Consider the following 15673-nt stretch of genomic DNA (forward strand, 5'->3'; position numbering starts at 1 on the left):
TAAGACTAATTTGTCAATATTTCACGAAACCAATACCCAGGTAGTTCAAACTCCCCGCGGTGGGAAGATTCACTTTCTTAGAGAACATTTTGACACTGTGCAATTGTTGGTGGGGTGCGCTTAATCGGAAGGGCAGCGTATAAGAAATGGGAGTGCCCTTAGTTGTTTGCATCGTAGAGCAGCAGCGAGGTGTCATGAGATTTTTTTTATATGTCGGATAGTTTACAGACCTCGCAAAAGACATAATGGAATGCTGCAACATAATTGACGTGCCTGCATTGGGAACGAAACCTGGGTGCGTCATTACGAGCTTGAAAATAAGAGGCGAAGACGTATACGAAGAAGTTGCAAAAGGATCTGAAGGCCTTCTTCACCTTCATTATAACACACGCCCTCCCACGGCTGCTGCCACGGCTTTCACCATTCAGAGATTGAGATTTGAGACCTTACGCATCCTGTCCCCCCTGTATTCAAGTACGGTCTTGCTCCCTCTGATTATCATGTGTTTGGATTCCTGAGGACGAAGACGCCAATCACATAGAAGTGGTACATTTACAGGCTGGACGCTCAACTAAAAACATTTTTAAATGCGGCAGCGTTTCTTAAATGCATTTTTGCCTCGGTGAAGCGTAGCGTCAGGGGAGAGGGGTCCTTTCACTCGCAAGATCCGGTGTCTCCCCTGTTTGTTTCTTTATTGTGCGCCTCGGCTGATACGAGACGTTTCGGTGGGTGGCAATTTAGTACATTGGAAGGTGTTTACGGCAGCAGTTGCTAAAACACGAGAAGCGAAACACCTGATTCCTTGAAGTGGCCGACATCGTGTTGTGGATCTTTCGCTTGACAGTTTGCTTTATTGTTGGAACGTAATTCTTCTGAGGCAGGAACGCACAAACAGACATACACGAAACAAAAATATTTGTCGGTTTTTGTTCCCCAGTCTCGGGTTGTTAAGTTATGGATCTTTCATCTGTTCATTTGTTGTATCGTTTTCGTAGAGCGCTTGGGACCTACTGAACCTCTAGTGTTCTTATGGGATATGAACGCATGCCCACAAAAGGCTCCCGCACCGAGTGACGCGTACCCTAGCGACGCCACTGACTAAAAGACACTAAATTTCGAAATACTAGCGTATATTACTCGTTACCCGCCTACTCGTATACTGCCAAACCGAGCCGCGGAACGCACACTCCACGTTGTCGAACATAAACACTGCGCGCAGAAACTCAATATGAGCGCCGAGCGGCACCGGAGACGTTCAAATTGGACATCGTAGGTAGGGTGGCCCTGTCCAAATCCTGAAACGTCACCAACTTGCCCTGAGAAAGTAGCTAAAAGTAGCCAATACACCGTGTATGTAGCCAACTGTGCAACCGGTGTCGTGTAGGCATCATATCACATGGAATCAGCACAATTGCTCTGTGGTAATTGTACTGCGAAATATGTAAGTAGAACACTTGTGCGGTACACATTGATCAGTTAGCAATTCGGGTCGATATCTTGAGGCACACGATATTTTGAGAATGAAAAAAAAATTACCATGGCCGTGTCGACATGATTTATGTAATGTATGAAACATGACCAGGAGAACGAAACATAACTGGCGACTGCCTAATCAAGAAGAAAGCTTATCGTAATTCGTATAATGTTAACTGGCGGCCTTACATTCGCGAGAGAACTATGATCATCACAGACACCAAAGCGAAAAGACGGTTCAAAACCGGGCTGTTTGGTAATAGGTCATAAAAGCGATAAAATACCCCAGTGTTTCTGGTGTACTTTATTGTTTTTGTCGTCGACGTCACAGCGCACAGTTAGTGAACGGTGATGGTGATGTGATAAAGAAAAAAATGGGTATGTGAGTTCCGACAAAGTCGAACTGGCTACCACAGCACGGTTACACACATAAAGTAGAAACAGATATGATGAACAGAGATGATGATGAAGTTCAACATCTAGCGAATAAAGTTCACCCAACCGACGGTTCTTTAAGTGTGTCTAAGACCCCAGCTCAGAAAGAAAGTAGCCTGAAGGGCATCGTGCCGGCGAAGAGACGGCCGGTAATTATGAACGTACTTGGACATTGATGCATTGCCAAGATGCAACATGTTTTAGGTACACATAAGTCCCAAATATAAGCGCCAAGGTGTATTCGCAGTGTAGCCAGAAAATAGCCAAGTCGCCATTGCCCAAACTGCCCAAATTGCCATGACTTCTAGAACGTAGCCAATCTGGTAACTCTGGCCGTGGGTGATGTGAATGTGCCGATCCCACGCCACGGCACAACGTTAGACTGTGTGTTCAGGAGGAGTGTTTATGTGCGGTACATGAGCTACATCTCCTACTACAGTGTTCACAAACCCATTCTCCGGGTCGCAAAAACTGAAGATCAACAAGACGAAGAGGAATCGTACGAGCGATCGTGTACGGTGACAGTCACGCGTTCAGGTTCTCGCAGCCGCTTATAGAAGAAATGTGTTTTGTCATTCCTACATCCAAAAGTCTGCAGCATCAGTGCATTGCAACGACATCATGTGGAACGTTGAGAACGTAGCTGCTCCAATTTGCAACCTGGAAGTGCCCCGACATCGGCAGCGGCGGTTCCTGCGTGCCGTACTTTCGATTTTAGACTTGTAGATGCCGGCCTAAGTTGTGCCAGTCTGTCAGAATGCAGACGCAAGGAAGAAGGAAGCACACGAAGCTGAATGAAAGTTTCGGTGAGTGAAGTCCCTCCAACTACACAGGGTGTCCCAGCTAAATGCGAACTGCTTTTTAAAAGTATATATATATATATATCACTTTTTTCGAGATGAAATCAATGGCAATATACCTAAGGCTGAAGGGCACTCCTTAACAGGGCACCATCAAACTCCTTAGGCATTGTCCAAATTAACTTTCAATAATTAACTTTTTAATTATAAAATCTACGAAGTTTTCCCAATGAAAACATCTGTCCCTTCGGTCACCCGATACCGTAGCCGTTTTCAGAATAAAAATCCGTTCGATAGATCGTCCGCAAAAGAAATTGTGAAGGAACACCATTTCTTTTTTATTTTGTTCATTGGGCATCTTCGGAGACGCGTCTTTTCGTCACCCCAAATGTGAGAGGCTGAAAGAGCAGCCTATGGCGTCTTGTGTCCTGGAAAAAGATTAGAAGAAAACAAAAAAACGCAACCCAAGATAAGGGCAGCTCTGATAGCGTAACCCGTTACATTTGTTTTTTGTTGTTTCCGCAAGATAAAGCTCATCGTCGACACATGAGGCGGCGCTGTGCTCCTTCACCCTCTCACATTGGGAGTGAAGGGAAGACGTGTCTCTGCAGATACCGTCTAGTGACGCCCAAGAAGTCAAGTGTTAAGACTTGGATGGGGAGTTGGAAGTTCATCTGAGCTATAGTGACTAAGAAGATACTACGGCAAAAAGAAAAAAAAAGGGCGTTGTGAACTTGCCGTCGGTGAGTAAATCAAAGAGTGATATTAAACGGTAGGAGCAACTTATTTCCTTACACATGGTAAACAAGACATTCGTGCATGAGACTGCACTTCTTCAGGTTACAGATATACAAACATGGTGCAGGCACTCGTATACACTGTTGACGGGGAGTTTTGGCATGAGAGAGAGAAAGAGAGAGAGAGAGACGGGGTAACAGGGTGATGGAAAGGATGCAAGTACAGGAAATATCGAAAACATACATACAAAAGCAGCGGTATCAGAAGCACGACATAACGCGAGCCGAAGGGATTACACAGGAAGCGAGAACGCCCCTGTGTCCTCATTCCGTCGCCATAACCCCCTTTTTATCCTTAATTCCTCGAACGTCACCTACGCGTGTTCTCGCTTCCTGTGTAATCCCTTGGGCTCGCGTTATGTTGAGCTTCTGATACTCCTGCTTTTGTATTTATGTTCCTTTGACTTTTACCTGTAATTGCATCCTTTCCATCACCTTAATTGTTACCCCCTCATGCCAAAACTCTTCCGCCAACTGTATAGAGGCTGTTTCACGAAAATCCCCGGGCTGAATAATTCGTGAACAGGTGTCGCTATCGAAGAAATGGCTTTTTGGTAAAGATTCTTGGGACATCGGCCATGAATTGAGTAGTGAGTGGCGCATTTGCATACGCTCACTAATTAGCGAAGCATCTTAACTTTTAACTTTTACTTCGCACGCTTATGGAACCTCTGTTTTATGCATCGGGACCTTCAGCGAAAAATATTGCAAGAAAAAAAACCGCATCGGCACTTAGTGATTTTTTCGAGTAATTAATCGGTTTCGGTATACATATTTCTTGCGCGGATCAGTGCACCAATGCGCTCTTTGGATCAGCTATCCGGTTGTCAATTTCATGTTCACACCGCCTGGTTGACACACGGGGTTGACGGAAGATTAGGAACAGCCACAAGAGACGCTTTGATATTCCTTCTCAAAGCGACTGGTAAACAGCAGTGCCGCTTCTGTCGTTCCGTAGGTGAGATAGCGTGCTGTTATCGTGGATGATGACGAACGCGCCGCGAGCTCTGTGAACTAGTGGGCACACTCTTAAAAATTAACTGCACCAAATAAGCACGCTCCTAGCCAACCGTCATAACGAATGACAGCGTTCTCGCCCAATTTGTTGAAGACGGGAGGCGGACCCTATTGAAAAATACTTCAGAAAATCTCATAGAAACATGGCATTCCTTCAGATTTTCTTACAGAAGCGTCTTCGTCTCTCAGAATTTCCTACAAAGGATGCAGATTCGTATACATATCCTCACAGGCACACCAATGTGAAAATATCCTGTGGGATAATTCAGGGTCTGGCCTTGTGATTTCTATGAGACAACAGCGTGATTCAGAAACAGCGTTTATTCCAACTGCCAGGAAGTTAGTTATACCTTAGTCAGACAGCATTTCAAATGTCAATTGCGAGAAATGGCCATCGGCCTCTCAAATGACCTTTGTTCGGGGGCGCCTGCCAGACAGGCGGGAAAGGAGTGCTCCTCAACTGACTGCCCTCACCGGCTCCCTTTTTCGGTTTCGTTTTGCCTGTCTGCTGTGGAAATTTGAAGTTAGTCTGTGCGCCACAAATCAAGATGCAGAAGTCATATGCACTTCTCTAAATAGGATATCTAAATACGTTTACACAGTTTCACTCCATTATCCGCAGTTTATAGGTTTTCCTACATTCAGCTGCGAAGGTAGCGAGGGTACAATGGCATAACACTGTTGTCGAGATTGCTCCTTTCTGCACCTCAAATGTCGTTGAGGGCCTCCTTTCGCGCTAATGGTCATTTCTTAGAAAGGTCCTTTGAGCTGCCGTCTGACACGGCTCTGAGAGGTCATTTTTTGCAAATGAAAATTCCCCGAAGTCCTTCGAGCATGCCGTCTGACTGGGGTATTAGTCTGCTTTGAAACGATGAAGCGCATGGATGCAGCTACGCATCTCAAGCAAATATCGCCTGGAATTCAGGATTTTCGTCGCTTTTGAGGTATATAGCACGTGGGTGGGTGTATATAATCGTCCGTACTATGCATTCTCATTCTTTATGCGTCTTTACCCCTGTTCGCACGTAGTCTGTGGATCGGAAGGCAGAATGCAGTGAGATGGTTATAGCAACTGTGCTTTGGGCAAACGGTATGTTACATATTTCTATGCCTATCTCTCACGCACACACATGTTGTTTTAACCGTGCTTTTTAAAATGCTGTTTCTTCTAGGTTAAACTCGGAAGAAGCGGCAGCCAGCGGGAATTAATGTTGAATTCCAATGGCAGATTCGGAGCGCCTCCGGAGCAAGTTTTCAACCGCAGATTCAGTTCAGATTCAGAAGGCAGATTCAACCGGAACTCTATGTGACGTGTCACTTGTCGCTTGTGTTTCCTATTTCCTGCCTCTGTTTTGCCAACATGGCCGCTTCGCAACGCGTCTTCGCCGTGACTAGTCTTTCGCGTTTTAAGTTGGCGATTTTGTTTCATGAACGGAGCGATAAGTCAGACATTACAATGGCAACGTTAGGAGATTAGAAGGACCTTGATGTTGCAAAACATGGCGTTATAATGGAACACGAGTACCTTCACTTCTTCCACAATTTACAACCGGACAGCTGATCCAAAGAGCGCATTGATGCACTGCTTCCAGCAAGAAATATGTAAACCGAAACCGATTAATTACTCGAAAAAATCCCTAAGCGCCGATGCGGGCTTTTCCTTGCAATATATTTCGCTGAAGGTCCCGGTGCGTAAAACAGAGGTTCCGTAAGCGTGCGAAGTAAAAGTTAAAATGGTTCTCTAATTAATCAGCGTATGCAAATGAACCGCTCACTACTCAGTTCATGGTCGATGTCCCAAGGATATTTACCGAAGAGAAACTTCTTCGATGGCGCCACCTGTTCACGAATTATTCAGCTGGGAGTTTTTCGTGAAACACCCAGTATACTATGTGCATGTACCATGTTCATATTTTTGTAATCTGAAGAAGTGCAGCCTCGTGCGCGAAAGCCTTGCTTAGCAGGTGTAAATAAATAAGTTGCTCCTACTGTTGAATATCACTCTTCAATAGCGATTAGTTCATTTTTCATATGAACATGCTACATAAAAATGCGTTGCACTTCCAGATGACGTGTTATCGTTATAATCGAGGCGCATCTTTTCATTTTTTGTATTTCTCTTTTGCAATTTAAATCATATCCTGAGGGAGGGATGTCGTGGGCATTGGAGCGGTCTGCCTGCCTAGATTGGCGGCAGTTGCTCGGGGAAGGGATGAAACAAAGTGCTGTCGTTTGAAAAACAGAAACAAATGCATTAATAAAGTAACTAAGACATATTGTATCATTCTTTGTGGCAACACCTAATTTTCTGGCATATTAGAACCTCCAACCGGTTCCGAACCGGTTTACAGCCGCTGAACCAGTTATATGAATCGATATATGTGAACTCCGAAACTGAACCGGAACTGAACCTTCATGGCCGAACCCGAAACAAACCAAAAAGAAAAAAAAACGTTTCGGTTCGACGCTCTGGCCAGAAGACTTACCACTTTCTCGGTGTTAGTAGCTAAAGAATGCTTCGCATTATAAAATACTCCCTCAGTAACATAATCGTAACGTTTCTAAAATGCACCATTTCAAATATTGCACCAACATTGAAATAGAAGCTTCGCGGTAACATTATATTTGTGCATGAAACGTTGCCGCAACGTCTGAACATTTGATCGTCAAGCGGCATCATAGCAAATGGTGTCATTAATGCGCGTGGACATCAGGAGAAGGTACTAAAATTTCATTTTAGGGGGGACATTGGGGGGGGGGGTGCCCATCCCTCCATCAAGACATGGGTGCTCGATTTTATTGAAATACAACACCCTTTCAGGATCCCTTTCAAGCAATAGGCACGAGCACACTTTGTAATGCTTCCTCCAGGGTCTTCCGGAATTTTCGAAACAGTACGGAAGAGAGCTTGCTTTGTACGCTTCGTCTCAGTGTCTGCCTCACGTTGTCTGACTGGGCGAAGTCGAACCCTGTATCTTTGAGCTTCAGGTTCATCTTTGGAATCCTGAAGTTATTCAGCACTGGTGTTCCATCTGAAACAGCACAGTTTAGAACAATTATGAAATGAAATCACTCCCGGAAAAGGTGGGGCTCGACATAGAATGTGCTTATCGCAGAGTTATCATCGCTGCCAGATTTTGATGCTCGAGTCTGTCAAAGGTTAAGAAACAGAGCAGGTTAGAACAGAGCTCCAGAGCATTCCTTCGTCAAAGTGACGCGCTAGCAATGCATAGCACCGTGCGGAGTTGCAAACAGGCAACTGGGTTACCTAGGGACGTGTCTGAAAGTCCGTACGGTCCCATTCGGTGCTAGCGAGTCGCTCTGAGGAAGGCATGTTCCGTAAACTTTTGTCCAGCCCCGTACTTGTGTGCAGGGTGCCCCTAACAGCGGTCTGTATTTTGTACTGTAGGTAGTTAAGTTGACCAACTTGTGACCGTACGAGCCACCTTCTAGGACGTTGTCCAAGAACAAGTTCTGTGCAATGGCAAGTGCAAGCGTAGGTAGTATTGATGATGGAACGGCTTGCAGTAGTCAGCCACGCTGAGGCGCGCAACGTGACGACTATTGCGGGTGGAGTCGTGCGTCCCGGGCCCACTTTACGGGGGACTGTACCGACGTCTGTCTTTAAATGTCACAGGAAAACCCACGGAAAACATCCGGTACAGGAACCACAACGACATCACCCCACATCAAATGACAATGAAGAATTTTTGCGCGATGACTCGCGTGCCTGAGGCCGGTAATGCCCCTGATAAAATCGTAGCAAAAGCCACATCCTAGGTGCAACCTGTGCGCAAAGGAGCATGAAGAGGCTTTTGCAAAGTAGCTGTGCGGTGTGTGCATTGTTCCACTCTCAGTGTAGGGGCCTGAACTCCACTCAAAGGGCCTGAAGTGGATCGAGGGACAGACACTGACCCATTCCATAGAAGTTCCGTTGCTGCTTCACGGGACAAGTTAGTCCCACTTTTTTCTCGGCTGCGAAAAAGTTTCTCAGCGTTCGGGTTTTTTTTTGTGTGTGTGTGTGTGGATATATAAAACGCCACCAGAAAGGCAGTGGGAGTGTTCTTGACGATGTGCAATGGCACACTTTCTAGTGTGCAACAAAGGGTATGGAATGACGTCACGCCGCTGGAGCAACACCACCTAGATAGAGAAAGCCTGCTTACTCGTCGACGTGACGCAACGACTAAGAGTCAGCTAATCAGGATCGTGTTTTCAACTGCGGTAGCCAATCACGAACGTGTTTTCAGGGGTGGTAGCCATGGAGGGAAACCGCCCCCGTCTGCGAGCCGTGATTGAACATCCCCGCGTACTAAATGAGAAATCTTTCAAATAAAGCGCAAAACGGTCTCAAATATTTATCAAGGCTGATTTTCAGGAAAGCGTGTTGCACTTCTTGTCTACAGGTTCCAAGTTAGTTACGATAATTTGCAAGTTATTCTATTCGTGGAACGGCGACACGCAGTAGCAGACGAATTTTGACTTTATATGTGCACGTAGAGAAGGAGGGAGGGGAGGCATTAAGCTGGCCTTCTGTATCTAGGTGGCGTGGGCTAAATCCTCTGAGGCAGCAGAGCTGATCTTTAAAAAGTATCGTCTATTTAACATATGAGCACAGTTAGTCGTAGGCATCGGCCGGTCGTATCCGTTTCACAGATGGATTTCTGGATGCCACCGTCCCACTAATGGGTCCTCCAACACTTACCTTCTTTGCTGGTGACTCGTACGACGGCGTAAGTGTTCAGCACAATCAACTCCACAGAAATATTCTGCATCTTCCCGTCCTTTCCGGGAGCTCTGTAAGACCCGTTGTAGCTGACGCTGACACCGTCTAATGTCAGCTCGCACTCCAGAGTGACTCTCTCAGCTAGCAGCCTTGGACGTGTGCACTGTCCATGTCGGCGAACCTTGGAGGCCAACCCGATAAGTCGTCCACCAGAGAATTCAACTGTGGTTCTGTCGGTGGGGACGTAATAGTCAACAACGTCAAAACGAATATCGGCAAGCGGGAGAGGATCTTGCGAGGCGTTTCTCACAAGGTCAGGAAGGAAAGCCTCCAGAACGATGTCTAGAAACAAGTTGGAGTCTTCGGTACTGCCGGCAGCTACTCCTAATAACCGAAATACATTATGTTAACCCTTGCAACACAACAAAACCATTTTTTTACATAATTCGAAGCATTTATTGGCTGACGCACCAAAAGAAGTTAACAAGCATCAGGACAAACGCAAAAAAAAAGTTATACGCAGCGGAATCACTAGCGCAAGCAAGTAATAGACGCCGCATCATATATAATATTGCGTCCAGTCGTCTATCATCCACGAGCCGTCCTCATTCTCCTCTTCGTGGTATCGACGCGGACGCCTACCGCATGCACCGCTCTGGGTCTCCGGATGAGAGTGATGTGGCGGCCCGTGGACGACGACGACGCTCCTCTGCTGCCGCGCGCTATTGCGCCTGGCAGCCAGTTCTACCTGCACCGTCCTAGTGTGAGGCCACGCACATCTGGGACATTCTGTCACCGCCGGTCAGGACTTAGGCAGAGGAACATCACCTTCTCTACATTTGGTAACATTTGGTGCGAAAAGGAGGTACATGTACGCTTAAGAGGCTATACCAGTCGGGGAGCAACTCCGATTCACGATTTTCCCGATTCTAGATGGCGCCACGCTCGTCCTTATCACGCCGTTCGCCGCCGACTCACGAAACAATCCCCATTGTGCATGGTTGACCTCGCGAGTTTCAGGCGGCCCGCGCCCTCTGCGCTGTTTGCCGAGTGGTAAAGTGTCGAGTGGTGCCACAAAAGTGCCACAAAAGGTTCGTAGTTCGATTCGAGACATTCACGTCTTTTTGCTTGTCTCCTATTGCTACATGAGTACTTTTTTTGTTCTTATATATTCATGCTGCAATTATTGTTTTCACAAGTCACTACCGCCTGTACTGACTGATTATGGAATTTTTAGTTGCTCTTCGTATTGTTTTACTAGTGCATACTTACTGTATGCCGACGTACAAGTGTGATCGGATAGTACGGATGCCGGTATCTCGGAGGCTCTCAATTGGATCTACCAGCGGCTGTAAATTAGGCTATAGACCACTTTCTGTTTACAAACATGTTGCGTCCCGAGAAAACCGGTTCGAGGTTATATTTTGCTCTGGTTGGCAAGAAGCGGGAAAAACGCGTCTGCTGATAGGCCGAAAAGGCTGATAAGGTTGATAGATGCCCACCAGCATGCTTTGCGCGGCGGCGAAACGTAATCGATGACGTAGGAGTGCAAGTGGTCTATAAACATTGCCTACACACAGCGCTTACAATGCCAGTCTGGAAAATCTGCTCGAAACGGTTTTCCTTTTTTTTTCTGCACTCGCTTACATAATAATAATAATAAATAATAATAATAATAATTTTACTCAAGAAAGCAAACTACAAATATAATAAAACAGGCCCGTCTAAGCGGAAAAGCTTGTGGCACTGGGCCTGAAGCAGTCAGCGGCATACAGTTTGGCAGTACATGAACATATAAAGGTACTACATCCCATGATAAAGTTGCCGTAGCGTTTTTTTTTAGTTTGTACTTCGATTCCAAAGAAAAACTGTCAGAGGGGAGCTCATTAAAGATACGAGGTAAATAGCATTGCCTGCGACAAAGTCCATATTTTGTGCGTGAGAAATCCAGAACAGGGCAGCATTCGCTAACCGGGGTCCTATATGAGGGGTCCCAAAAATGTTTTTACAACATGCAATTTACCTTGATAATAACTCTATTATTCATGCAAAACTGACATTTTGATATGTATATTGCTGGTAAGTAGGCATTATCAAACATCTGAATTCATTTACAAGGCGTTTGTGCAAAAGACTTTTCAAAATTTCCGTCGTAGAACAGACTTCTTATTATTACCCGAAAACTTCAGTAACATATTTGAAAGGTCTCATTTCCTCCATGTTCTCCTTTCTTTTTCTTTCACTTTATACCCGCTCAGAAAAATGATGTCAGTCGACAACCCCAGTGACAGGGGACCCCCTGTCTTCTGGTGTACGAGTTCGCAAAACCGAACGAAGGAGGTGAAGGGCGATAAAGGCTTGGGGTCGACCGTGGGGTCGACACAACCAAAAAAAGATAGGGGAAGGTCGAGCGGTAAGGCCTTGCAGTGGGAGTCGCGATATTCCCAACACAGTATTTTTTTTTTTTTCCTGAACGCCAAGAGGAACGATTCGACAAAAAATAAAAGGACACATTGTAGAAAAATAACTATGGTCACCTGACAACATAACAGGTTCTTGTTTGAGTGTGGCAAAAAAGTACAGTTCGGCCTCCTTATTATGTGGGACAGGATAATATATGCCTTCTTTTCTTTTTCAAGAATAATTTCTGAAGCGTAAATTTTTACTCCAGATTTCGTTGTGTTGGATGCTGAGTCTCAGTTAATTCAATCTAAACTTGAAAACGTGAAATTCATTCGTGGAAAAGCTGAAGAACGGGACACAATAAGACCCAAATTTATGCGTATTTTAGGAAAGGGAAATTTTCTATTTCCAAAGTGCTGTCCGTTGACAATACAAAAAAGCTATCTGCTGTACACCTAACATTTTATTAATATTCGCGTTGCTCCACACATGCGCATTGCTTAGAACTCAGTTGATGTTGATGTTGACGAAAAAAATAATAGGGAGAAATAGGAAACTCAGTAACATGCCTCATACCCTAACGACCCTCGTTTTGTGGTTGTACCAATATAGCAGCTGTCTATGAACCAATCAATGTCAATCCGTATTACAGGTCACTTCTTTTTATTTAGTTATTCTTTTCCTATTCAAAGAAGTACCCGTGAGGTACCGCGTTAGCATCGTAACAGCTCGTTGTGTATGGTTTTCTGTTGGATGTAACGGCTCGTTGTGTGTACTGACTTATCGATGTATCGGCCAGAAATTGAAGTAAAGTCTCGTTGGATGTAACGGTCGTTTGTGTGTAAGAGCAGGGTGGATGGAACGACTCGTTTTCGGATGTAAGAGCATGATGGACGTAACGGCACGTTGGATGTAGTGGCACGGAATCGCTCTAACCTAGGTTCCCACCGGGGACGATTTTTCCGTATCCCGGAAATTACAGGAGCGCCGTTGTGAACAGCTGAGGAAACGGATCATAGCCGATCAAGTGCTATCACATTATTTGTTTAAATTGGGAGACGGGATTTTTTAAATTAACATGCATGCTAATGCACAGTAAAACCACTGAACAAGGAACATAAATGCGGTTACACCCACTGCGCCGCTTGCGTTGCGCCGATTACATCTGTTCTTTCTGTTCCTCTCTCGCAAAGTTTGCTGAGTGCAGACAATGCGGTAAGATTAGGAAGGGATTCTCCAACAACAAAAAAATATTGACTATGACACGAGGTGATTCATCACTGGTGATTTTCCAAGGTCTTGCTACCTTCTACTCATTTCTGGCAGATCTGTAAGCCGCGTTCTTTTATAAAGGGCAGTACTACAGAATACTGAGCGCAATGACACATTACCTTCTGTATTCGTATCAATGAAATGAAACGCAAATGCCCACAATCCTAAGGCTCCGACTTCACGCTCGTTGAACATGGATATCGTCGGACGTAGTTCCCAACTCAACTGGAATACTGGTATTTTCATATATAGTTCTGTTTTGTTGGTGGCGGTCAGACAATGATGTTGTAGTTGTTGTCTCATACTTTCTATGTTGATGAACCGTATTTTCAATGCAATCAAACCGCAATGAAACACCTGAATAAGTGGGTGTAGAGCTTTTATAACCCATAAACATCGGCCCGGAAAAAGATGTAAGGACAACTGTAACACCTGTGTCTGACTGACAGTAGAGAAATACTATAGAGTCCGGCGAACGATATCGCTAGCGAATTAATGCAGCAAACTATGTATATCCATTTTATGTTGCTTATTGAATGGAATGTAGATTTAACTACTTATTATTAACAAATAAAAAAAGAAAAAAAAGCACCCTATGTCTCCCAATTTCAACAAATCCGCAAAGCGAATGATAACATTCGGTCGGCTGTGATGTATTTCATCGGCTGTATAGATTTCAGTTCTTACTTGCATCTATATTCCAGGGGCTTTTAATGCACAATTATCCTCACTTTACCCACCACACACTTTCTTTTCGTAGTAAACATATTGTATTTTTCATATTCGCTGGCTAGTCTATTTGCGAGCACCAAATGCTATGCATTCCAGTTATTTGATTTCTAATACAATAGCCACAAAACTTTTTCATAATCTACACCATCCCATCCAGTGGTCATTCACTGTTGTGCTCACGCGGTGTCTTTTTGGCCTTTCCATATTCAGCCTTCTGACAGTTCGGCGTCATGATTTTCGGTCTTTTGATAGGCTCAATCAGCCTAAATAAATGCATTGCATTTAGCAACACCTGCAGGTACCTAGCAACACATCTAGGTACATCTAGCAACACCTGCAGGTACCCGGGTTCGAATCCCGGTGCCGGCTGTGCTGTCTGGGGTTTTTCCTGGGTTTTCCTCAGACGCTTTCAGACATATGTCGGCACAGTTCCCTTAGAAGTCGGCCCAGGACGCACATTCCCCCAGGGCGTCAGTCGTGACGTTGCCCACCTACGTGAGGCCGACAACGGCAAGCCCCTTCGCCACCCACCACCACCACCTATTCAAAAAAATGAAAAAAAAGGAGAAGGTGGAAGCTCCTAAAACCCCTTGGACTCCATCTTTATGTATAAATGAACAAGATAAAATCAAAGGAACTTGACGCGCGACGAGGTCTCGGAGCACGATTTCCGTCTCATAATTGCGCTGATTATTACACGGAAACTTCAGTACTATATTTTTAGACACTGCTTGGTTTTCACAGGGTACTTCACATTACATTTACACCAGACCTCTCGTTCGGCGTAGACACTAGTTCCGCGGAGAACCCCCAGTGACCCGGAGCTTTTCCTTATCTTCCTCAGAAGGCCTCAATTTGTGCGCCGTGCAAAGACAGACGGGTACAGGTTTTGGGTCATCCAACGTGCAACTAGCAAGGATTGTCGAAAAATGGAAAATCCAGGGAACCGGTCTCGAAAAATTGGCCGTATCTCAAAATAACGTGATCGAAGTCCCCGTTGCAAAATAAACTACTGTAAATAAATGTTATCTCTCTGTTACTGCGCGGAAGCTGGCAAAGCCCACTTAGACTAACCTGAACATCAAAATGCAAACACCGAACTTTTACTAACCTAATAATCAACTAACTAACGTGCTGCTCGTCGCGTCAGTTTCATTTATCTCCTATTTGTTAATTTTATTTATTTAGTTATTTATGTATTTTTGGAATAGCAAGCCGACGTCCCGTTTGGCTGACCTTTAGCCCGTTTTTTTTTTCTTTTCGTCTAATAAATATATCCCCCTCCCCCGTCGCTGTCGTTGGTTGTCGTTGGTTTTCTTTGCTACGCGAACGTGAATTTGGGTTCCGGAACAGACTGTTGCTCATTGCGTGGGCTGAAATAATTGTGCAGCGGCCGCTTGATCGATTTTTCTTATTGGTTCACGTGGAGCGTTCATGAAAAAAAGAAAAAGAAAATAATAAAGATAAAAATAAAAATAAATTGATCAATAAAAGAAACAAAGAGAAACAACAAATAAACCTGCAGTTCTAAATACCGTTATCCTAAGAAACATTTATCTGTGTGTAATCCGCTTGCTGGCTGTTTCAACATTACGAACATTACAGGGCAGTCCTGTTGAACGTTACTGGAATTTTTGTGAAGTCAGCCTTCCACTAACCGTAAATACGAGATATTCTCGTTAGCCTTATGAGACAGTTGACTGAGTAAGCACAAACCCGAAACGGCAAAATCGAGCAAATTGTCGTTTCATGTCAAGCTAACAAACTCATCTCACTTCTCTATAAGCGCACCGAAAAAAGAAGTGGTTTATTGGTCTCGGTGGTCTCTTACACGGGCCGCGACAACGCTGGCTCGTCTACCCAACGTTCCCTCCCCCCCCCTCCCGACAATGCTGGATGACGATAATCCCTTTACGAGCAGCTAAGTAAACTTTTGTTCTGGTCTCCAAGGCCATGCTCTAAGTCCGCTGTCCATGAAAGTAAAGAGGAGAGAGGGAGCACTACAGTGCGCTTGCGCG

General features: G+C 44.9%; 1 protein-coding gene across 3 annotated transcripts in view; it reads right to left on the bottom strand.

Moving 5' to 3' along the window:
* LOC135378718 (uncharacterized) overlaps positions 1 to 15673 on the bottom strand; it is a 62370-nt gene that overhangs the window by 25536 nt on the left and 21161 nt on the right. The window contains exons 2-3 of one of the 3 annotated variants that reach the window (XM_064611808.1): positions 9228 to 9478; positions 6506 to 7554 (exon numbers count right to left, since the gene is read on the bottom strand). The exons of 1 other annotated variant lie outside the window; for it this stretch is intronic. In XM_064611808.1, coding sequence (XP_064467878.1) covers positions 7352 to 7554; positions 9228 to 9478 — 454 coding nt within the window. In that variant the 3' untranslated portion in view covers positions 6506 to 7351. Of the gene's footprint in view, positions 1 to 6505; positions 7555 to 9227; positions 9633 to 15673 lie in introns of those variants that run through there. One more of the 3 variants, XM_064611807.1, reaches the window with a different exon arrangement.

The sequence above is a fragment of the Ornithodoros turicata genome, chromosome 1, assembly GCF_037126465.1.
Source record: "Ornithodoros turicata isolate Travis chromosome 1, ASM3712646v1, whole genome shotgun sequence".
Classification (NCBI taxonomy): Eukaryota; Metazoa; Arthropoda; class Arachnida; order Ixodida; family Argasidae; genus Ornithodoros; species Ornithodoros turicata.